We start from the raw sequence: 25821 nt of genomic DNA on the forward strand, positions 1-25821 counted from the left end.
CTACTGTAGCATTGCAATGTTTCATTCACCACAGCGATTAATAAAAATAACAACAATGAAATTAACATTCATCTCAACCAATACTTAATCTTCCGAATAATTTTAGTATTTGTATCTGTCACTTCGAATTCAAAAGAAACATGCTCTAGTACAAACAGTGAGTGTCGGGCACGGTGCGGTTATGTGTGTCCTGACTATAATCGTACTTCATTTAAAATACAGGTACAGGGTAAATATGTTTTTGTCTTTGAAGAACTCTAAGAACTCCATACAAGTCTTGTAAGAAAACAGCTGGTCCTCTGATCTAAGCTGGCGAATTTTGTGTGCGTTTGACAGTGTCTAATATGAGCAAATGCATTTATTGGTTTTTTTAGTCTCAAGATCTATATTTGTGTTTAAAATACAACGGTTAATAACAGCTAGAAGTTAAGTAGTTTTAAAATTAATGGTTCAAACAAAGAAACTATGAACGAATAGCCCTGGTATACTCGTAATTTTATCTAAATGAACCAAATCGACCAATTTATTTAAAACAAAGTTGGATAGAGTGGGATTTAATAGGAACAAGTAGAAGGAATCAGGTTAACATTGCCATTTTGTTGCAAACAGCATTATTGATAGATGATTTTCTAAATCGATATTCTCCCAAGCTACAGGTACTGCAGTGTTCAAGTTCAAGTTCAAAACTCTTTATTCAAGTCAACATTTCAGTACATAAATCTCACTGATCCAAATGCGTCTCGTCGATGTTAGGAATTGTAAGAGTTGAATAGTCTTGCGTGGCTATCGCGTAACATGAAATGTAAACCAAATTAACCGCCTGCTAATGAGGATTTGTACTGTTACTGTATGTTATGAATGTGACTTAACTAACTAATGGCATGCCTATAGTTTAGATTAGCTGATTGTTGACATTGTGACTATCAGTCAGTGCACGTGCAGGGCTCATATATTGGAGAGACACTGTCAGATACTGTGTACTCCCGAGCTTTCAAAAATACTCTCTTATATTTGATCTACTTTAGTTCATCGTTACTTTGACACCTTAAGTAGTTCTATTCGGTTGCAACAACATCAGAAGTGAGACGAAGTTTAATGGAAAGGCCAAAGTTTCCAAAGTATTCGTAACAACTTCTAAGTGAGTTCTAAACTGCCACACATGTCAAAATGTGTTTGAACTACTTAAGTGTGTTTCAATAAGGCTCTTTTATTTTTTAACTTTGGAGACGTAAGTTTAATTTTTAACGTCATAGGAGTAGAAGTAGTTCTTGTGACGTGTACGGATTTCTGTGTATGACTTCATTGTAAATGAGTTCTTAAAATCATAACGATTCGTTAAATAAAGGTAATGGGCAGAAAAGCGTGTGATATAAGTATTATTTGCCTCTGGGAAAAATGGTATTTCTTTTATAGGTTCATAATATTACTGGAGAATTTTAATTATCTTATGCTTTGATTAGGTATATTTAAGCTTAGATTTATTTACTGTCGATGTGATACTATTGGGACTCTTTAACATGTTTTGAGAGATAAAGTGTTACATTTACTTTAAGAGTTTCGTATACTTTGATTGCATGTGTAATTTTATTAAGATAAATAGATACCAATGTTTATGGCACATAGAGTCCAGTGTTCAAAGCTGGAAAACTTTCAGTAATATATAAGTGGTAAATATGTATATTTTTTAAGGTCTTTGCACAAATTGCGTTCTTTGGATTTTATTACCACCCTTTTAATATAAACACAGGTCTTAATCAAATATTTGTAGATGCTTGATATTATTAGATATTACGATCCATGAATGATTGTATTTAAAAACTTTAATTTTCTTTAAAATGTGCTTTTTAAAATTAAAATTTCACTCAAACCAAAAGTTTTAAATTTTAAGTAGATGTGTTTTTGGAACTTCAATTTAAAGGCCGTACAAGAGGCGTAAAATTTATATATGTGGAGCAATATATACAAGCAAAATATAATTAACCAAAGAAGGATAACTTTTAATGAGAATTATAATTTAATACTAATGAATCGAATAAGACATTCGACAATAATCGAAGGTAAGAGTACGCCACACCAATAATCGTAGCCGGCTTTTCTCAGTTTGCATGTAAAATTTCGAAATATATGTAAATCTTTTCGTTTTCTAGATGTCTTGCGGACATGCAAAAAGAAAATAAATGTTAAAATCTCTCCAGCAGACAGAAGAGATTGTGTCGGTCTACTGAGTGATATGCTACTGTGACGTTCAGCAAAATTCTGACGTTGAACATGCACCATCGTGAACTCAGTGTTACTAACTTAAAAATGAAGATTCATTAAAATGGTCAAGTCCATAAATATAAGACTATAGATCAGTTCGTTTTCAAAATATTGAGCATGATATTAAGTTGTCTGCCTGTCTTTGTTAACGCTCAGCTAATAATTTCAATAGAGAAAATTTCAACATGTTATGAGTACTCATGTATCTAATGTAAAATTTAATTTCAAACTTGGTATAAAAAGTTGAAAATTAAATGTTCAATCAGTAGATAGTTGCAAGCGAAGAATATAAAAGCTCTGGCAATTTTTATCATCTTAAGAATCTAAAATAGTCTAGTATTGATAATATGTAAAAAAAAAGAGTTAAATTGGGATTAGTCATTATATCACTTCCTTAAGGTATAATAAAACAAACAAAATTAAAGCAATATTTAAGTGGAATTACCTTACTTGCAGAGTTTCCAAAGATATAGAGAAACAATTTACTACGCTTTAAACTTTATTAAGAGTTTTAAATGTCTTTCTGTGAAGTGTAAGTATTCTAAAACAGAGATAATTCCTTATTCAACTACGTTTCCTTTACTTTTATTGCCCAATAAAGAAGTTATTTATTTGGTAATACAGTGGGTAAGGAATACTATTATTCCTTACTTCTAACTAAATGGGTTTAGTTAGAATTAAACTAAAAACCATTTAAATGTATTATTATCATTATTTTTTCAGTTCTTTCTTATCAAATATCTATAGTCACCACATATAATTACAAAAACATTCTTTTAGAGTGAACTTCATCAGATTGCCATAATATAGTTTTTGTTTGTGAGATAATTATCAAGCATGGCTTGTACAGCAACTGATTCAAGTAACGCTGAGTTTGGCTGCTCTTTGAGGGGATGAACGCTGAGTGACCCTGTTCTCACGGATTGCTTGCTATTTTCTCGGCAATAGGCCGTGGTTCAGACATCAAGTCACCGATGGTGCCTGTCTAAATAATAAAGGGGGTTTTTTTTTCGAATAATACATGATTTTTACAAAAGAAACTCCTGGTTATGCGTATCCAGGTTATCTTGAAACTTTCGCTATGCGGATCCTGGTTATATCCACATTATCTTGGAACATCCCATTATGTGGATCCTGATATCTTGGAACTATCGTTTATATGGATCATGATTTTCTTGGAACTTCCGATTATGCAAATCCCGCCATGTTTTTAAAATTCTATACATTAGAATGGAACGAGTACGCTCAAAGTGGTGGCTCATTGGATATTTTTTAAGTGAGTAAGCGTAGGGCTAGTCTATTTGGAAATCATTTCATCTAGATCGATATAGACCTTTCCCTTTTAGTTGATATATTTCACATTTACTGTATTTCAATTTATGGATTTATTTTCCCTTCTATGCTATCTTAATACACCTGGTTAATAACTGAACCTTCCCAATAAATAGTATTACTGACAAACAAATTAAGTATATACGCACAAATTTAATGATAAAATTGTCTTAGACTTACGACTAGAAGTATTACATTGTACTAAAGTTATTTCACGTTTTTATTTTAAGTTTAAACAATTAATAGTACAATTTCCAAAAAAATTAAATTAAAATTTAATTACTATAATATAAAAAATATTTTATTTAACTCCTTCATATGGTATTAATACTATTTAAATCACTTGTCACCCAAGAATTTTTTTAATATTAGGATATTTTTGTCTTTAAGCATTGTAAAAAAAGACATATTCCCAACCAAATGATGGGCTTCGCTATCGCCCACCCAATTAAATGTTTCAATAACTTTCTGAGAAAACATATGAAAACGTATTTATAAACTTGCCTTTCCTCCCACAATATGAAACAAACTGCAATGACCATACGATTAAGACGACTTCTCAAAAGATTCATTTTTATGCAGTTTCTTTATTCAATGAGCGTTTATAAATAATCACAAGTATTGTTAAAACGGCTTTCTTTATATTTTATTCATAATAAAATATGTAAGTAAGGATTAAATCTATCGCTAAACTACTGTCTTATAAATTGTACATTTCATCGTTATTTAGGGCTGCACACATAGGGCAGAGACCCTTTTCCTGGGCGACATGATACATTCAAGTACGCCTTTCGTCACAGGAGGTCGATTGAAGATATCTAATGCGCTGGCCCTTCAATTCTATTCTGCTCAGTCTCTTATATACAGTCATATATCCTCAGGTAGCATTGTTGTCAAATAACAGAAATTTACATTTTTGTATGCTACAATTTATCCAAACAAAAATCAAGTGAATAAACACTAATGCTATGAAATGACGCCCTGCTGTTATGTTGTTAGCGATAATATGAATTCTGTTCCAATTATAACGATCAAAATCAATTCCTTTATATATATTTAAATATATATATTTGATTATTTTTAAACAAAGTACATCAATACTTAGGGATGATCTTGAATCCTATGAATCTGTATTCTATATAATTTAGTGAATGTAAGCGCTTTTAAATTGATCATGGAAGAAATGTTCTTCCAGATAATATGATTAAATAATATTCTTCTACTTCGAGTTCCTCTGTGGAAACTGAATAAACTAGTTAAATCTTGGCAACGAATCAGGCAATAAATTTAGGGAAGACTTGTATGGAAGAGAAAGGTCGGTATTCTGATTCCCCGGGAGGGTTGTTGCTTAGCAACCAACATATTAAGTCAGCATCATTACATTCCTCCTATCAATTATTGCTATTATCTCGTTATTGTAACAATAAGCACATTGTGTGCCTATATGACGTCATGGTGGTGCGGAGTAACGCCTCTGTTAGTTACTTGCTCCATTCAGTTCATCAGGAGCTGAATAAGTTTGCAGAGTAGTAATCAGATTACACATATATATATATGTGATATATGAAATCGTTTTAAATGCAAATAAAGCTCATGTTCTCTATCTTAAGCTGATTGTTTTAATTAGTAACTGGCTGATAGACACAAATGCCTACGGTTTTCATAGTCACAGATCAAATATATCATAACCCACTATATTATATTCCTTCAGATATTACACTTTCTCACCGACGTCATGATGTCATTAATTGACTGAAAAAAACTCACTAGTTATGTTACATAATATCATATCATATTACAGAACATTTCTAGGTTCGTTTTAAAACAATACGAAAAATAAGATGTATTTCCTTACATTGTGCGTCTATGTTTATATTTTTTAAATTGTTATATTTTATTTCAACTTAATAAACATTATTTTTCAGTTATTACTTCTTTGTTTGAGGCTCGTTCTTGGTGATGTATGATTTGAAAGGATTTCGAACATTTGCTATCGTTATATGTTACAAAAATAGATAAAATTACATTTCGAGGATTTAAATATACATTCAGATTTTTTATCAGCAAAGAATTTTACAACAATGTAAACAGATTAAAGCTGAATCCCCACAAGTGTTTTATTTATGTTTAACAGATTTTATATACACTCCTAGCAGATTATAAATTAATTTTAATCAATTTTGCATTCGCATTTAAACTAATTTTACATTTATTTTATACATAAATAACGAAATTTGCAAAATTTTTATATTCAATTTACATTTATTCTCAGTAGATGAAACATTTAAATTGAACAGATTTTACACTGATTGCAAAACATATTTGACAAAAATTTCAATAGATTTTATATTGATTCCAAACAAACTAGTCAACATTGTCAATAGATTTCATAGTGATTCCAAACAGATTTGCTAATATTTTCAACATATTCTCTATTGATTTCCAAGATATCTAAACTGGTTCTAAATGGATTTTATATTTATTTCCAACGGATTTTAGTTTCCAAACAGATTGGGCAACACTCTCAAGAGAATGTATATTTATTTTGAAGTGGATCAAGAGACTGGAATATTTTCCCGTGTCCATTCCTTTCCAGTTGTTTTTATAACACCATTTGGACATGCTTGTACACAACACTTATTTAAAAAAATAAATCACTGGTATAGCCACGGGTAACTGCTAATATTAAATTTTCTATTTCATTTAAATAGATAAAATATGCTTTTTCTCCATTCCATTTTTTATCAGCAATTTCATTCTACAACCCACTTTTTCCAAATACCTAGTTAACTGAACACATTGGCTTCATCAGTTGTGAAGCTTCATAACTTTAGAAGACATATCACACTTAACACTACATAATATATACCCTTGATGTCACCTACATAATATACCCTATTTGTTCCAGCTTTTTCAATCTGTGTTTTTCGCGTTGACATCATGATTACCTATAATACAATAATAATGTCCACCTCTTTCCCGTATTCGATTGAGACTCCAAATAGACTGAAGGTTACCATATTGTTGTTATTACCAAGTTCTCGTGCGTACATACACAACTTACATACATAAAGATGTATTCATTAAATAAAATATTTAAATATCAGTGAGGTAGGGTATTGCAGTTATTTAGGCCCTATAGCATGCAAGCGAAATTCGGCTATGCTTCCAAATACGAGACTTATTATATAGACAAATAAAATCTAAAACCGTGTAAACATTATTCTACGACTACCAACTATCAGTTTTACGGTGTCACCAGTGGATCTATGAAACGTCTTAGCGCTATAAAATAGCAATCATAAAATCGATCATCCAGGCTTGGAACTCACCCTTTTTTAAGAATACACCTATGCAGATGATTTTATGTTATTTGATAGCTAATAATCGAGAAAGCCAAACGGAAACTATATATATATATATATATATATATATATATATATATATATGTATATATGTATATATATATATGTATAACACACAATCCGGGTTGATCCGTTTATATAAACCCGTACAAAAACACGGGTTTTTTAGAAAAACTGAAAATAATTCATTTCAGACCTAATTTTAGGAGTTAGACTTTTTTATAACCACCATTGTATCACATTTACATTTCATTATAACCCAACAAACTTTGTCACACCAAGAACCACTCACCCTGTATATATATAGTTACCGTTTGGCTTTCTCGATTATTTCGTACAAAGCTCAAAATACTTTCTCCACATTATCCCTAATGGTCCTTATTAATCGTTTTAACGGTCAACCTGACTATTACCTAACTTTGCATAAGCATATGATTCAAGAATATTTTTATGTCGATTCCTGGATCAAGAAAATTTTTACTTTTAGGAGTTTAAATTAAAGAAGTTGGTAAAATTTATTTAGGTTTGTGATGATTTGATTTAATTAAAAACACTTGCTGCGTAATTCCTGAAGGGATGTCTGCTATAAATCTTAATATTGAATGTATCAGCCATTTTTTGAATTATCAGACAGTCATTCTAATCATAATACCTTAACATGAATATCTTAATATCCTTTGAACATGATTTGAACATGAGGAATGTGTATGTCTCTGTACGTGCTGGGGTTTCTTTCTCACTGTTGTATTATTCATAACATGTCTGGCCAATGACACGTAAACGTCTGTCTATAGCTTAAATAAGTAAAAACAGTTTTTAAGCACATTGCTGTAATGTCATTGACAAACAGTGTCAATCAAGTGCTTAGTTTGATTAAGTAAATACAGCCGTCAATAAATAAGTAATCTCTCAAATCGATTCGTGTGAGGCAGTCCCCAGTTACTGTTCTAAGACCAAAATGCAAGTGATAGCATTTGAAGTTCTTCTATTTAGCCAAGTATTTGGTGGCTTGCCTCTGAAGTATACTGATGGAACTAGTAGTGGAAGGGTTATCTCGTTCTCTCCAATGGTTTGTGTTTGGGGCTGGACCATGATTGCTCTCCTGATTTTTTTCTCCCAAATGACTCTCTATGTCGACTTCCAAGGGAAGCTATCAGGAAATATCCGCATGACAAGTCACACCGCTACGTTTGCTGTCGTTTTGGATGTTGTATCCCTGAACATCATGGCCCTCGTGGTAATCGTCGAGTCCTTCAGGCATCACAAGAAGTTCATCGAGATGTGTTACCTCTTGGGTAAAGTCGACCACTCCCTCAGGCAGAAATTGGAATGTGTTGACCGGACCAAAGTTCTTCTTGTTCTTTCCTACATGACCTCTCTAACTGTGGCCAGTCTGGTTCAGGAGTTTTGCTTTGGATCGGAAGGTCGCAACTCCTTCGTCTTCTACATCCCTGTGTTCTCCCTGTACTGTGTCGAGGCTGCTTTGTTCGTCCAGTTCACTACCATGACTCAAGGTATCGCTGCACGATTCAGGCTGATCAATGATGTCATGAAAAAGACTGTGATAAGCAAGAGTTTTGGCCAACTTTTCAGGAATCAGAGTTTTGTTAAGATTAATGCAATACAAGGTGAGTTTTGTTTTCTGAATTATGTAACAAGCTATCTTAGGTCAAACCCCAGTTAATCATCGCTAAATACAGTATAAAATAAAGGTTTCATTCACTTTTCAGTAGTTTGGTTAAATTAATCGGTTTTTAATTATTTTGTTTGGAATAATTTAAACGTCCGACATTTTAAAGCGGATAAAAGGATTTTGTTAATATTTAATTTTCAAAAAGGTCTACCAAAGGGTAATACAATTCTCAAATTCTATAGCTATATCTTAACTGGTTCAAAAGATGTAAATTATTGATAAAAAAACACATACATCCCTAAGGAATGACACTCTTGATAAAAGAAAGTCACAAAAGTTTAAATACAATCCTTAAAAGATCCTGATAAAAACTTAAGCTTAAAGGAAAGCTCAATATGTAGGCATAACTTGGAATAAAGTCTACCTTTATATTACGATTTTAACTTATACCTTTTAAAAACAAATGTGTACAGTTACACAAAGCTCTGTATTTATAGTTTATCTTGTAAAATCGTGTTGCAGAAGATACTTCTTGTATGACCAACCTCAGAGATCTGATAGGCCTGTACTGGTTGTTGTGTGACGCAGTACAGTATGCTAACGTGTTCTACGGCAATCAGCTGTTGGCTGCTGTGTTCTCTGGCCTGGTCCACATTATCATCACGTTCTACTACCTGTTTCTTCACCTGGTGCCAGGACAGGGCTCCTATCTTGTCATACAGGGTTTCTGGGCAATCACTCACATCTCTCACCTGGTTCTGCTGGTGCGACCAAGTACTGCCCTCACAGATGCTGTATGTTATCACATAATTTATATTATTTTAATTGGCTTTTCATTGTAAAAGAATTAGTTGAAAACTATTTATTGAATAAAATCAATCAATAAGCAATTGTTAAATTGGTACAATCATGAAAGCCTATTTAATTTTAAATATTTTTTTTAATCAACATATATTGAAATTATAGTAGCCTATCACTTTTTAGCCAAAAATTTTCGAGCTTATCAAACCATCTTCACTGAGTTTGGATATGGTTTGACTTACGACTCTTATTCTCTTCTCTCTTTGACAAAATTATTTTCCGAATATATTGAGAGTTTATTTTATGCAAATTTTATTGAAATATAATTTAAAAAATAACAAAAGGCACAGTTTAGTAATTAAAACAAGTTAAATATACACATTAATAGGTAATATAAAATTTTTAATATTTTGTTAATAACGTTGCTTTTAAACTTTCAGGCAGATGAGACAGCACCGATAATTTGCAGATTAGTTAACAGGGATTTGAACTCCGATGTAAAAAGACAGGTAATTTTGGTCTAAATAATTCAAAATCTAGAAATCGTATGTTTCTGTATTCGAAATATTAATTACAAAAGAAAATTAAGAAAAAATGTACAAACAGATTATTCAGCTACCACCTATTATTGTATTGTTTTGTGTATTGTTGTAATGTTTTTCTTAAATCTAGTAGGAGAAAGGTTTGACCTTTTTCGTTCTAAAACTTGTTTCCCAAGTCCGCTAGGCTTCCGAACTGCAATTTCACAACCTTACCTATGGAAAACGGTTTTATGTTTGACCGTTATAACCTTCTGAGACAGGGAAACAAAATCCCAGGCAATGATGTTATTACTAAATTTATGATATTATTCTTCTTAAAGGTTGATATAATAGCAACTTTTTGGAATATTGGTATACTTTAAATATTAACTTAATACAAGGTAGGAGTTCCACACCGTATGCTGGGCTTTGGGGGAGAGAAAGAGAAAGAGAGAGAGAGAGAGAGAGAGAGAGAGAGAGAGAGAGAGAGAGAGAGAGAGAGAGAGAGAGAGAGAGAGAGAGAGAGAGAGAGAGAGAGAGAGAGACGTCATCTTTGAATTTTTAAACTTTATTTCTTCATGAGAAAGGAATTGAAACTTGTTATTAATTATACAGAAAGTCTGTCTGTCACTAGGACATGAGTTAAATGAGCTATAAGTTTGGAATTTTGCATACGACCTCAGCGACGCCTGTTACACGACACCTGGTATGGTGGTTTTTATTGAGTCATACACAAGTATAGTAGATGTTGTTGGTTAATTACACCTAAATCTCAGTCTAGTATCAAATAGAGACAGATAACCTGCAGATTTTTATCGTGCACGATGATTAGACATAACATTTGGTAGACACAGAATTATAACTATTAAGAGGGCTACAGAAAATAAATTTGTCTGCCAACTTGTTAACACATGTTTTTATGGGATTTAAATTCATGAATACACATTCCCTCAACGAAAAATAAATTTAAAATATGACTGGAAGATCATATTCCAAAAATATTTTATAAAAATGAAGGTATCACTGATTTTTGCAGGTTATGGAGCTTTCGAAAATAATTTGTCACATACACCAAAACATCAAACACAGTTGTAACTCTTACAAACATCTGGTGATGACAAAAATAATTAACTTCTGATGACAGTCGACAAGTGAATGGTAATTTAGAGTTAATAGTTTCCAGAGAGTTGACCCAAATCGACTCGGCTCTTGATTAACTAAACTTTTAATTTAAATGGAACCAAATAACATGAATTATCGTAAATATAAATTGCTGAATTGTACACTTCTAGAATAATTTTGTTACTTTTCTGGATAACAGGATAATATATTTAATATACAGTTTCTTAGTCCAAAGAGTATTTAAGCAACCTTATGTATGGAGATTTATAGCTTCCCATCACTACTTCCTTTAAATTTTTCTTTATTCTACTTTATCTCCATATTCATCCATTTTAAGTTCATTATATACGAAGAATGATTTGAATACAGGATTTAATACATTTTTTATATTCGCTATATGTAGCACCAACAGAAACGCGACGTTTCGGTATTGTATATCTACTCACTTCTTCAGGTGTCAGATTCTAAATTATGATCGTGCGGATAAGGGTACATTTCAAACACATACCAATAAACCATACATAGTTAACCTTTGTGTTGTAAACTATGAAATTGAGTTCAAATCCTTGTGTATGTGATGTTTACTTTTGTCATGCTTGACTTTGCATTACGAGAGAACTGAAGAAAAAGAAGAAGAGACACAAATTCTCGAAACGCCCTGTTTCTATTGTTGACCGAACGATGCAAATAACCGCAATTCTGATGTTTTTACCCATACAAATACTACGTTTTCCTTTCTTTTTATTAAAATTGTATCGTTCTAGCTGAAGGAGTTTTTGCTTCAACTAATTCATCACAATGCTACGCTCTCTGCTCGGGGTGTATTCCCCATCCAAAGCCACATACTCACATCGGTAAGTAAAGATTCGCTTGAACATTCTTTCGTACTGCTAGTTTACTATCTTTCTCTTTTTTTATTTCTTTATAACCAATATTAATATATAAAAATTAATTTACAAGGTAATGCAAATTTCATAGTGTGGTTTTTGGATTGGTGTAAATACTATTTAACAAGTTGAAATATGTAAACAAGTGAATTACATACGTTTAGAGCATATGCTCATCAGCTTAGTCAATTGTGTTTATATATGACAATTAAGCTATGTGATAAGAAGTCTGAAAAAGTTATGTGTTTCTGATTTCAGGTTCAGTGACACATATTTCATATATCTTATACAATTTCAGACTTTGGAAAAGGTTAGCCATATTGCCAACATTATAGAGATAAAATCAGATTCTATATTTCATAACCCATATAGCTTTCTTAATGTTTTATACGATCACTGTTAGTTGTCATACACAGGTTAACCTGTTAAGGAACTTAATTAAGCACGAATAAGTTTGATAATTTATAAGAAATGGAGACAACACAACAGTAATTAGTTTTTGGAAATTATACTATTCCCAAAAGTTTTATTGTAAGCAAGAAATGTAAACAAGTTACCGGTATTCTAAGAAAATAACTAGTGGGGTTAAGTCAATAATTGTTGGAGGCAAGGCACAGAGCGAAATCCACCAAACCATAATATAATAAAACCTATTATAAGAAGGTAAGGTTATATTAATTTTTTTATAACGTCTTTTTATTTTTATTAAATACAAGAATGACATTTCACCATTTTGTATAAATGGTATGTATATCTCCTATACATACTCAGATATACACTACGTGCTAAGTTTTGACAATAAAACAAAGAGTCCAACTACGCTCCGATGCATTAGTCCGCTACACATGGTTACTTCCGTGGAATAATCTGAAACAGTGAAACAATTCGTTTGGTAGCTGAAACCACTTCTAATTCAATAGTTTTTCTGTTTAAGACACTCTTAATTTTTTTTTTTTTTTTATTGAAAATTATGCTCCGGACATAAATACAATAAGTTCCAAGTATCTGTTATCAGCATCAAACAGTTATTGTCTATTTCAACTGCAACCGATCGTTTATAGATCAAATTTCATGTATAACCGGGATTTTATACATTCAAATAATGTATAGCTTATCCAATTGTTGTATAGAGTAGATTCTACCACAAGTGGAGTGTGAAAAATTCTAGCAGTTCGACGGGTTCTTTATTATTTTTAGAAGGCCAGAATTTAACATTTAGTTCGAAAGAAATTAACTTTAGACTATCCTTAAGTTTCGCAGACCTCCCAAAAAATTACAAACCTGATCCTCATCTTCGGTCTATAATTATTTCTGGAATTCGCGTCTAGGGAATTATCTACAGTACTCTTGGAGCAGCCGAACTGCTCTTATAGGGCAAATTCACTCATGTATTATACAGTATAGGAACTTTGTACGTGGAACTTACTTTAAATTATATCCTTATGAATACATTGTTATGGAATTAGATGAAATTTTTATCCACATAAATATTATTTCTTGCTTCATTTGCCTACCCATATACCTCAATATAGATGCTCAAAACAAGCTCCGTTTTTTTTCCTTTTTTTCCTTTACGAAATATACACATACCCCAGTATGTGTATATTTCGTAAAGGATACATTTTAGTCCCTCATATGCAGAAATTATCTAAAACATTGAAGATTTAATAAAATTAACATTATAATTAAGATTATATTACGAAGCAAGTACCACACGCCCCTCAAAAGCCTAAAACTTGATAAAATATATGTTTTTGTTATAGGGAATACAAAGATGAAAAAACTTGTTTTAAATACTTTTTGTTTCGAGGAAATATATTTACAACAAAATGTATATTCTGGTAACACAAAAGTCTAAAATTGCTGGCTCTGAAATTATTAGATGAATTGGAAAATACCAACGTAATTTACTAAGAGGAGTCTTTCCAAACGAAAACATTTTTAACACAAAAACAACTTTCTAACCCTTAAGCAATAAAGCTTTATACTTAATGGCTTAGGGTCCAAGAAAAATATAAGATTTCAAATAAAGGAGAAGGAGGCGCCTATCCATATATCCTCTCGCCATCTTATCTTTCATCCTTTTAGACTCTGTCATCTTGACTAGACTCAACATCATACATTGTAGCAGTGCGTTTTATTTTGTAGTGGGGTTTGATGTGTTTCCGTAACTATATCACAAGGTTTTATGAACATATTCCTTTCTTGAAATTTTACTGTACAAGAGGAAATATAATACGTCTTCTGTAAACATAATATACTATTATTTTAAAATACTTTTGGCTCAGTAACTATATTCGTGGTGATTTTTATACAATTTCAGACCACCTCAAATTTCCCATAAAAAGTTTACCAACGTAATCTATAACTTCTAGATCAGGCAGGGTTAATAAACTTATACAGGTATTAATAATTTCTATGTTCCAGATTGCAGGCTCGGTAACTACATACTTGGTGATTCTTATACAATTTCAGACCACCCCACCTACTCCTGGCAAAGTCGACCAACGTACTGCATAGTATCTTGTGTATTATGTGTGTCGTGAACACAATTAATGTATGTTCACATACTATGGGTAATTATTAATAGCTAATCATACATAAAATAGTGATTAAATACATGATTTCTACTATGAGTACTACTTATTCTTTTTTACCTGTCATAGCAGTTGTGTGCCTCAGTATTGTATAAGATTAATACTTGTAAAGTTAGAACTACTTGCGGCAGTTACCTTTATTTGGATGTATTTTAAACCAACAAAAGGCATATCTAGAGTGTATGAGGTATATATTGATACCAGATAAGTAATGTAACCTCACATTGATGTTAAACTATATGTTAGGTATGACCTTGAAAAGTTATGAATAAATTATATGTAAATAAATGTTTACCTAATTAAATTTAACTTGCTTCTGTATAACTTATTAACTCTTCACTACAATACTATTAGTAATAGGCTCTTAAGAGCGTGCTGTGAAAGTCTTACTGGCTTGTATATATGACACCTCGGTATGGTATATTAACTGTTTTTAATTTTGATAGTCTCAATACTCTACAGGCAGATGTTAATTGATAACTGTAATGCGAGATGATAACTATCATCCATAGTATTAGATCATCAATGTAGATAGAACCTTTAAAAAGTGAATTATACACGTTATACTGGAGATCTTTATGTTATATAAATAAGTACTGCAAAAAATTTTGTTGTGGCAGACATAAACCTCTTACAAGAGGAGGTTCAGTCGAGATTCCATTAAAAACGTTGAGTGACGCTAGCCTATTTCACGATTCACAGAGCGTATACCAAGTTTAAATAAGATTGGTATGGTCTTTGGGTGTAATTATACCAAATCATGTAAACAAATCGTGTTAAAACGTCTCTATCTTATTGCTTTAAACAACATACTTCAAAAGAGACTTTGTCATAGTTTTACACGTTCTAATTAGACCTCAAGAAATTTCTAGAGCTCGAAGGTCACAAAAGGGTTATCATCAAACATATTTATTCTAATGACATCGGGTGGCATAAACCACAGGAGAGTTTACTTCTGGCTGGTTTATAGTACCTTCCTACGCTGGGTACAGCAAAAACAAAAACTGTGTCACTTAAAACTGGACAACCTGGATATCCAGGAGTGGCACGTCAGTAACCGCAAATGTGATTCTGGAGTGCAAGGGTCGATCAATAGATCTAGTCTAATGAGGGAGATGAACTTTAGTGGGGTTGTTAAGTTGTAAGGGCTGTTGCTAGCCTAGACATAAGGGCGTGCCGCGCCCTACCTGCTTTGACTAGAGAGCAGACTGGTTAAAAGCTCGCTTCCTCTTCTTCCGAGGAGACATGACTGAGATTAATTCCCTAAATACCACAAGAGGCGGACCCTACGCCCAACCTTTACCCATCCAGAATATCCTGTCAATATGAAAGCAACGCAAAGAACCTCTTAGAACTAAGTGCAATGTTTAAGCTTCTTGTACCAAGAAAACAAACAAATTAACATCGGGCATATTTATCTAGATGGTGAGATGTGTCCGAGTATTTCTGAGGTCGATCGGAACAGTTGGTGATAACAATTACATCAACTATAGAAACGCATAATGCACAAAATCCAAAATCTTGAGGTGCCTAGGAAACTTTGGAAAACGTACACTATTTACACATAAGGAGAATTTTATACATCAAGTTTCATATTCTGTGCAGTCGGCAGTGTGTGTCACATACCGAGTAACAACCAACGTGTAACAATAAGAGCACACATTCTGCGTGATTTAATTTTTCATCATTAATTTAAATATGTGTAAAATTATGTGCTTTTGTTGATTGATGTGTTCTTGAAAGCCTTTAAAGATTAAACATGAAATAAAACAATACATTTCCTACATTTATAACCAGTAACACTATCGTATAGCTGTTAGCAGCAACACCGCACTCGCTTTCGCAGACGTAGAGAGTCGATAGTCTAAACAGGTCTGGCGTAAATAATTTGAATCTGCACCATAATTAATAATCTGTAATGTTAATTAGTAATGGCTTTACTATTAGCATACATTGTATTTTATATAATTAAATTACTGTGGTTGTATTTCCGGTGACTGAGCTATTGACATAAGAATTAAATCATACATTCTATAAACAGTCACATTCGTCTATACTATTCCTGTTCCAATAATAATAGTAATATATATTTAAATTGTTTAGCTCATTCTTTCTTTCTCAGTATGTATTTATATGATAGTTTATAATAAATAAACCAACAATTCCTGTATCAGCAAGTAACATTTAGGATAATTTTTCATCAATGTTTCAATACTTTTATGTTATACCTGTAAAAGTAGGCTATAATTAAATATTGTTTAAAAAATCTCTTAATTTTCAATATTATTGTATTTAACCCTTATTGCATTAATATGTTGAGTAATATTCCATAGAGTGGCAGGTACCTATGAACTGCGTTGTGTTGAATTATGAATTGCTAATAATTGATAATACAATTGATAAGAATGGGTTTTGCTTGAATTCAGTAAGTAAAAAATATTATATTTAATAAAGTAGTACAACTGATAGTGAGATATGTTATATTCTTTAAAATACTGTCTTAAAACAATTTAAGACTACACTCATTTAAAAGGAACGTAAAATTAATATGAAATGTTTTTGCAATAGTATATAAAATCATAAGTATTTTTAAAACAAAGTTATAATTATTAAAAATACTTTTAACAATAAAATTTTAAAAATAACATAAGTGTAATGAATGTAGAAAAAAAGCTTTAGCCTAAAAGGTGCATACAATATTGTAACTTAATTTTAAACACAAAGGTATTCAGTTTATTCAATTTAATTTTAATAACCAGTGAAGATTACCTTTCTAAATTTAACCTATTGTGATTCCGTCATAGTAATGAGTCTGCTAGGAACTTTCCGTCAGGCCGTTTAGGAGGCTCTAGATTATTTTGCACACAGATAAACGTTCAGTAACTGAGTTTCATGAGGCCTTTGCAATACAGTTAAACATCAAATCGGTTAGTACGGAATAATATTCAAAATTAGTTTTTTTATAATGAAACATGGGATATACCAGTATAGCCTTGATAGCAGTCTACATTAGAAATATATTTAGCTTTCTGCTGTGCTTTATCACATCATATAATCGTTATTCATTAATACAATTAAAACATTAAGAAACACTTTTTACTTAGAATCGATTGATTTATTCCGAAATTACGGTTTCGGTTATCAATATTCTACCGTCTTATAATTAAAAGTTCACAAAATGTTAATTAGTGTCTTATGAACAATTGAAATATATTACTCACGGTTGGTTAAATAAAAAGTTTTCAGGGTTCACGTGTATTTATTACTTAAAAGCAATGAAAATATAGTATGGATATTATGGATATTATTATAACTATTCCTATATTTATCACTTTCTTGTACATGGTGTGATAGTTGTAATGTTCAACAGATAAACTATTTTTATTCTCGTTACGAGAACTGTGTTTTGTCTATGTACCGTATATTTTGAGATAATAAGATACACAAATTTAAATTTTTAATGATAAGCAGAGTTTGGTCGCTTTATCATTCAACACTCAGAATTCACGAGGAGGACAGTTAAGGCATTGAAAGGTAAAAGTTTATCTATTCTGCTTGGAAAGTTCGATTTATTTTGTAGTTAATGGCCCTTGAACATTTTCTATTAAAATACTTCATGAGAGTGAATGTTACCAAAGAAAAAGCACAAGCTTCCCACTCCCAAGTGCAACGTCACAAGTTAACGGAACTACTTTAAACACCATTCTCTATTTATCAGTTTTAAAATGTTGTAAATAGCAAAAGTTGTAAACGAAAGAAGGATTACAGTCTTCCGATTAATGAATAAATATATTGATCAAACCTCAAGTTTAACTATTATTATTGTAATCACATAATTACAAACTTACTAGTTAATGTTATAAATATTACTGTATGAATTACGCTGGTTCGCTGTTATTATTATTGTTTTCTGGTATTAAAAAAACGCTGCAATGCCTTCTTAATAATTTACTAACATTAACTAAACAAGGTGAAACGCAATCTGGGCAGTCAAAGTGGGAGGCATTGTTTGCCTCTCATTTAACAAAATCCTGGCCTGGAGAACGACTCCCGGAATTTAACTCTTGTACATTTTATTGTGTATAAAAACGGACATACGAAGACTTCAGTCATCCGAACTCTGTTTCGTCATCAATTGGCAGCAGAGACTCCGTTAAACGCTCAGCCAGTTACACTTCGTTGTGGCTAATTTTAAATATATAAATACGCTTTAGTGTACAAATTTAAATCCATAATTTTATTTTAACTTGTATCGGTGCATTTTCCAGTTACAATAATGTACAAACCGAGTTCACTTGCGTCTGCAAAACTGTGCAAATAAGAAACTGCATTATCAAATGACAAACATCTATTGATTTTCAAGTGGTAAAAGGTTTATGTTCTCTTTCAAGGGCATTCATTATTCAATTCATATGCTCTACAAGTATTTCCAGCGTGTATCAAGTAAACTAGTAAATTTTATACTTAGCACTCTTTTTAGTTCTGAGCTGTACAGCTGTCTAGTTTTCAATACTCTTTACAAAGATAGTTTTCAATCGATATTGTACAGATCGCTTGTTAAGTCAAGCACAAAAAAGGTAAATCGAATAGTCAAAAGAAAAAAGTAATCAAGTGAACCAATACATATTTTACGATCTTTGATTATTATTATTATTAGCTTACACAATTTATTTACATATATTCTCACGATGCCCGTTAACAATATACGCACGCAACTGGCTTGATAAATACCGTTCAACAATAAAAACTTGCTGCTCCTGAGAAAATGGCTTTTTTTAAAACCGTAAACTCAACACTTGACTTGATGTCGCTACTATCCATTTTTAAAGGTGTATATATATTTGTTGGTAGTGTATTGCTATCTTGCAGGAGGCAAAATAAGTAATTCATTTACAGAAACGTTCTTTTTGATGTACGCGACTTAATGATCCCTCTGTAGTTAACAGACAGACAAGAAAGTGTGTCAATAGACACTTTTGAGCTGCCACCTATGAGATACATTTCCGTCCATCTCATTCAGTAATCCCAGTCAACACAACACAGTGAAACCCCTCTTTTTACCGTTTTGCTTATTATCAATACGGTATTGCATGTGAAGCTAAAATGATCAAACTTTGGATGAAATCAACCAAACCATTAATAAAGTACCTTCATCACATGTGTTGATAAGTTACCAAAAGGATAGTTCTTTCTTAAATTTAACATATTTCCGAAATTATAAACAAGTAAACAGAAATAAAATAAAATAAATTTATTTCTCATAGACTGTAAACAACAATTTCCAAATTTTATAAATTATTTTATTTTGTAAATGAACAATATAAAATAAAGGAACATGACCTCGCTTGGTTTGAAAGCAATACAGTGAGATGTATTCAGGAGCTTAACAGGGCTGTCATCCAAGTTGGATGGCTGATAAATTGTCCTCCAGGGAACACGCTCACGGCTGTCCATTAACTGTTGGCTTGCTGTGTAGAACCGTAGACAAACCATTCACCTTGAACAAAGCCACTGAGACAGAATCATTCAAGAAGAGCCTAAACAATGAATGAAGAATGTTTAAATAGTACGAAATGTCTTTTTACGAGTATAGTAGAGTTTGTTATGATGTTACATATTATATAATAATTGTATAAAGATTTTGAAATCAAGATTAGTTATTATCCAATTTTAACTTTATTGCAGTAATAATACATTACCAATTTCTATAATTAACTCAAATAACCCCACTAGTATTTATATTATAACATCGTGGTATGGTGTATAAACCGTATTTAGTCAACGTAGTCGCAATACTCTGCAGGGAGATGTATTTAATAGTCTATGACAACAATTTTGAAGAGTGTATAAAAACAGTTTGTAATAGTGTACAACAATATTTTATAGCAATGTATGAGACAATTTTATAATAATGTATGGCAATAGTTTCTAGTAGTGTAAGGGGCAGTTTTTTAATAGTGTATGAAAAGACTGTATAATAGTGTACGACAATAGTTTATAGCAGTATATGACAACAATTAAAAATAGTGTATTTCAACAGTTGAAAATAGTGTATGATACAACAGTTTATAGTAGTGTATAAGAAAGTCCTATAGTAGTGTACAGCAATAGTTTATAGCAGGGTATGAGACAATTTTATAATAATGTATGGCAATAGTTTAAAACAGTGAATCTCAGCAGTTTAAAATAGTGTATGACAATAATTTATATCAGTGTACGACACAGTTTTATAATGTTGCATGATGAGAGATTAAAGACAATTATTATTTACAGTAGAAAAACAGAAATTGATGCAGATTTAATAAAGAAGCGGTGAATAACCATCAGTGTATTTTAAGATTTCACACTCTACATAATTTAAAGTTAATGATTTCAAGGTTCACATGTTGATAATGAGTTTTTAGTCTAAACCGAATGACCTTTTGATTTTAAATTTATATTCGCTGAGGTCAACCGTCTCTAGAAAGCTTGGGCTTTCAATCTCGTTTGAATTGGTTCTAGCAGCAAAGAGCGTTCCGCTGAATGAAACCCTTAAGTGTTTAAGATCTCTCTGAGATGGAACTCGATGTTGATCTAGAAAGAGAGCGGTTCAGCTTAATTTTGCCCAAAGCACTATCAACTTGTGCATATTTATAATAACCGACACCCACGATATTGCACAATACATGGTTTGAAACGGAACGGACACATTTGTAATGTGTTTATGGTTAATATCCGTAACAATGTTTAAACTTAATTACTCGTATGTTTCGTACAAAAATAATAATACCTAATATAAAAAGTTCTATGTCTCAAATTGTAAATGTTAAATCATTAAAAACATTGTGAAACAAAATGTCTTGATGGCCTTTTTTATATGGAATGTATAGGTTTTCAAAATACTTTTTTTATGCCCACCATTTTGAAATGGCTTAATTATTCTTCAAAATAATAGGCCTTAAAATATAGTACGAACAAAATTATTATCTTCAGGCAAGATTGACATAAAGAAGCAGTGAGGATTATTGGAAAGCTGAATTACAAAGAGTCGAACAAGGGAATTTTTTTAGAGTTGGGATTGCTCACTTTACCTTGCTTCTATGTTTATGAGATGATCATGTACCTACTGCAGGTGGAATTGCGCCTTGATACATGGCGGGGACGTTCAAAAATATGACACCAGAAGCAGGGACAACTTTAGAATTCAATAGTTCATATTGATGTTGTCTAAACAACTACCACAAAAATTTGGTGTCAGAATAATCAACAAGCGTTTTACTCTTTTGTTTAGTTCATGACGAGCCACTGGGACATATGATATACGGAAAGGCTAGATCTGAGGTCAGTGGAAATGTGTTTGCGCGAATGTGTAACGTTGTAAGTTTGACTGTGGGTGGATGTTCATATTAGAGATAACACGTTGCCGATTGCAATACAATGTAATTTTGTAAAGAAATACAATAAACTTATTATTATTATTGTTGTTGTTGTTGTTGTTGTTGATCCCAAAGTTCATACATTTTTGTAATACCCTGCGCATGCCATATACTGGTGAAGGAGCGACGTAATATATCTGAACTTTTTAGCATGCCATCAATCAGAAACCGTTTACGCTAGATGATGGTGGTTCCATCAGTCTGGCTGTATAATTTATTGATAGTAGATAATATTGCATTAAGATTGTGTGACGTTATCTTTTATTTATATGATATTGCACATCTCATTAGCGAATATTCAAAAATTGTTCCATAATGATAAATTTAATTACTATTATGATTATAAAGTGAGAAATGTTGGTATTAAGTGATTTTATGGTAGCTCATAAAAAGCTGGAAAACTCGAAGTATAACCTAATGGAGAATTATAAAATACAGCGCAGGTATTATTTGTTCAGCCACCTTTTGGAGTACCTGAAGTTAGTATTTATCGTTACAAAAACATTATAATCAAAGGCCAATAGTAACTTCTAGGTTAATTCCATTGAGTCCTTGTAAGTACTCTAGATTAGTACAGCTTAATACTTCAAAGAGAAGTAGGAGCAGAAGTTACGAGCTCTAGAAGCCACAGGCAACTACTGAAGATTACTCTTACTCGGTTCGATAATCATTTTCTTTCTAAACTGTACTAGAGTACACATTTAAAACTAGTGTTTATAATAACATCTCTCCTTTTCTTTTTCTGCTAAATAGCGTTATTAATAATCATTTCATCTATTACCTTCAAAGTTATTTTGATATTTGTTGAGCTAAGAACCAAACATTTTGTTTGAAATAACGGTGCTTTTAATATCCTCTGGGTCTAGACTGCACATATGTGCAAGATGCAATTATGACTCGAATTTTTGTTTTATAAATAAATAATATAATAATTTTATTATAATCAATAATAAATATTAATTAACCAAATAAGTTTAGCTCAAGAGTAAAGTTGAATTAACAAATATTTCACAATCCTTTAAACATGGTACTTTGAACATAACTAGAATACGTTGTCTATGACATGAAGTTCTCTGGGGAGATACTCAAGAGATTACATTTAAGTTGTTATCGTGAGTTTCTCAGCAGAGTATTCGTAGTGATCGTAATTCAACCATGGAAATTGTTAGCTGATTCCGTGAATAATTCTAAAGACTGGGAGGCCATATTTTATGAAAACTTTGAATTAACTGTATTGCTTGATTAATTATGTCTTAATAAATTCCAGTAAGACTTATAATTTCCTTGACACAGTTGTATTTATCCTTGCATGAAATTATATCACTGAATATAATCGGCTATTAATTATTATTATATTAATGTAAGTGCCTACATTTTTAATATTAAGGCAACATGAATCTCTAGGAAATCGCCGGCAGTTTGTAATATCCTCTAGATTCAAGGGTTTATATGACTAAAATTAATTAAAAAATCCAATTTTAAACAAAGAATTACAATAGTGTTTACCTCATTTTCTTATTATTTTAATATAAAATACTTTATTAATAGGGTATCGCCGGCAGTTTGTAATATCCTTTAGATTCAAGAGTTTATAGGACTAAAATTAATAAAAAATACAATTTTAAACAAAAACCTAAAAAAAAGTTGTTATCTCTTTATTTAGTATTTTAATTTAAAATACTTTATTAATAAGCGAAATAAATATTCGTCACACATTATTCGTAGATCATATTAAGAAATTTCCATAAACTCATTCTGCACGAGTGCACATACATCTCCATATTAGTATAAAAGTTTACTGAAGGGGATATTATGTTTCGAAACTAAGCACATTTCTCGTTTAAAACAATTCAGTTAGCTCAGAAACTGTGGTGAACATGAGCCGAAGTAATTAACTGGCTTTAGAAAATCAAAGGAGGTAATTAATTATTGTTCTCTTCTCGGTGTTAATAATAATACTGATCAAAGGGTCTTGAGAGCTTCCCTATAATGTAACATTTTCATTATCTAGTTCTATAAAATAACTTTGAAGAGTTAGTTTGATTGTGAAGAATCATTACAAACGTGATTATAAATAACAATTTAACTTAATTATTAATCTTCTTATACTTATCTAGTTTCACACACTCTGTTTTTTTGTCTTTAGAAAAATGATACGCTCTTTAATAAAATATAATTGTAATTTTGTTCTCATATAAAGCGGTATTTACACCCTAAAGACGTTTAGGCAAGATTACTGCTTTTAAATTCCAGAATTCCTTATGGGAATTGCCAAAAATTTATGCAATTGTTCACGTATTGCAATAATTAAGTACGCAAGATGGAGTTCATCAGACGTCGGATCGTATGTTTAAGAAAACACTTTAAAAATAAACCTATCGAGTAATTAATGACTTTCTAAAGTTTCCATAAGATATTTTTGTTTACCTTAAGCCTAGCCTAGCAATAATACATGACAATATTGGAAAAGTTCTGGTACACTCTGTATATATTCAATATTAAATAATCAGTGCTACTCAGCTTACTCCATACTATATATTAATATCAATTTTTCTGATAAAGATATAAATTTATTTGATAACTTTTTGTTTTGTTTTAAAATTCATAATGTTTATTTTATAGTTTTATAAAGTAAACTCCATACATTAATAAATAAAATAAAATGTATCGTCAGTTTCTAAGTTAAGTTTGAAAGTTTACAGCTAGAAAACGCTAATTAAATTTTTTCAATGAATAACGTTTACTTGTTTTCTTATAAAGAGTGAACAAAATTAATTCATATTAATATAATTTATAATTTTTCTATATGGAAAATTGAAAAGATTACCCCCAGTTTTGATTCAATAGTTGATTCTTATTGACATTAAAAGTAATGGTGAAAATAATGGTCTATACGTGTGACTCAAGTTGTCCAGACACATTGGACGTGAACTAGAGCCTGGAACTTATTGAAAGTTGTTACTGAAGTTGTTACCAACTTTTTCGCCATGTCACTTTTCATATACATTATTGTATTTTGTTGAATATTTTAAAAATAGTTTTTTCCGATATGTACTAATTTTGTGAATATAAATTTTTTGTTAGTTATAGGTAAAGAATTCTTAATTATAAATATTGATATCCCTTAATTTTCAATTTTATCATAATTAAAATTTATACATTAATATAAGATATTAAGCAAAGTAATACTCGGTTTACGCAGTTCTTTTATTATACATAATTGTTTAAAGTTGTATACTGTAGGTTGACGTGCATAAAAACCTATAGTAATTCAGCATAGCAAGCTTGAAAAAGTACAAAAAATAATAAGTTTTTTAATGATTCTTACACGGTTTTGATTCTTTTTGCCATTGTATGTGAACACTCAATAGTTTTATCGATTTAATTAAATCGAAAATGGGATTAAGATTAATGTTTAGAATGATAAAACGCACAAAATAAAAAGTAACTTGCTATTGTAACCTAATTCAAAGAAAATAACATTAAAATAGAAAAATAAATGTACAGAGGTTTGTGAAAAATCACTTATATTAAAATGCTTATAGAAGTTTACAACTTCGAAAATAAACATTGGTAAATAAATCTTTAACCCCTTCGTTTTATTTACTTTCATCCGTTATGTTATGGACAAATCGTCATGTGACAAAGGTGATTCAAATTAGTTATTGTATTTATTTTGCATTTCATGTGCATTCTATACTAGAAAGAAAACTAGTAAAGATAAGAATACATTTAGAAAACATACAAAACGTTATTTTTATGCCTTTGGTCATATTTTTTGTTTTATGGATATGGAAAAAGTCCTCTCGCTATGTCTTAACTAACCACAAATTTGGACGGTTCATATTTACATCTAGATACTCGTTTATGCTAAATCTATTTCATTTAT

At 31.1% G+C, this 25821-nt stretch overlaps 1 protein-coding gene across 1 annotated transcript; it reads left to right on the top strand.

The window, feature by feature from the left end:
• The first annotated feature begins 7914 nt into the window (after positions 1–7914).
• Positions 7915–14440, top strand: LOC124358173. Its single transcript, XM_046810467.1, has 3 exons — positions 7915–8584; positions 9112–9383; positions 14348–14440. Exons 1-3 carry the CDS (start codon positions 7915–7917, stop codon positions 14438–14440), a joined length of 1035 nt encoding a protein of 344 aa, XP_046666423.1.
• The last annotated feature ends 11381 nt before the right edge of the window (positions 14441–25821 follow it).

This window comes from Homalodisca vitripennis, chromosome 3, assembly GCF_021130785.1.
Source record: "Homalodisca vitripennis isolate AUS2020 chromosome 3, UT_GWSS_2.1, whole genome shotgun sequence".
Lineage (NCBI taxonomy): Eukaryota > Metazoa > Arthropoda > Insecta > Hemiptera > Cicadellidae > Homalodisca > Homalodisca vitripennis.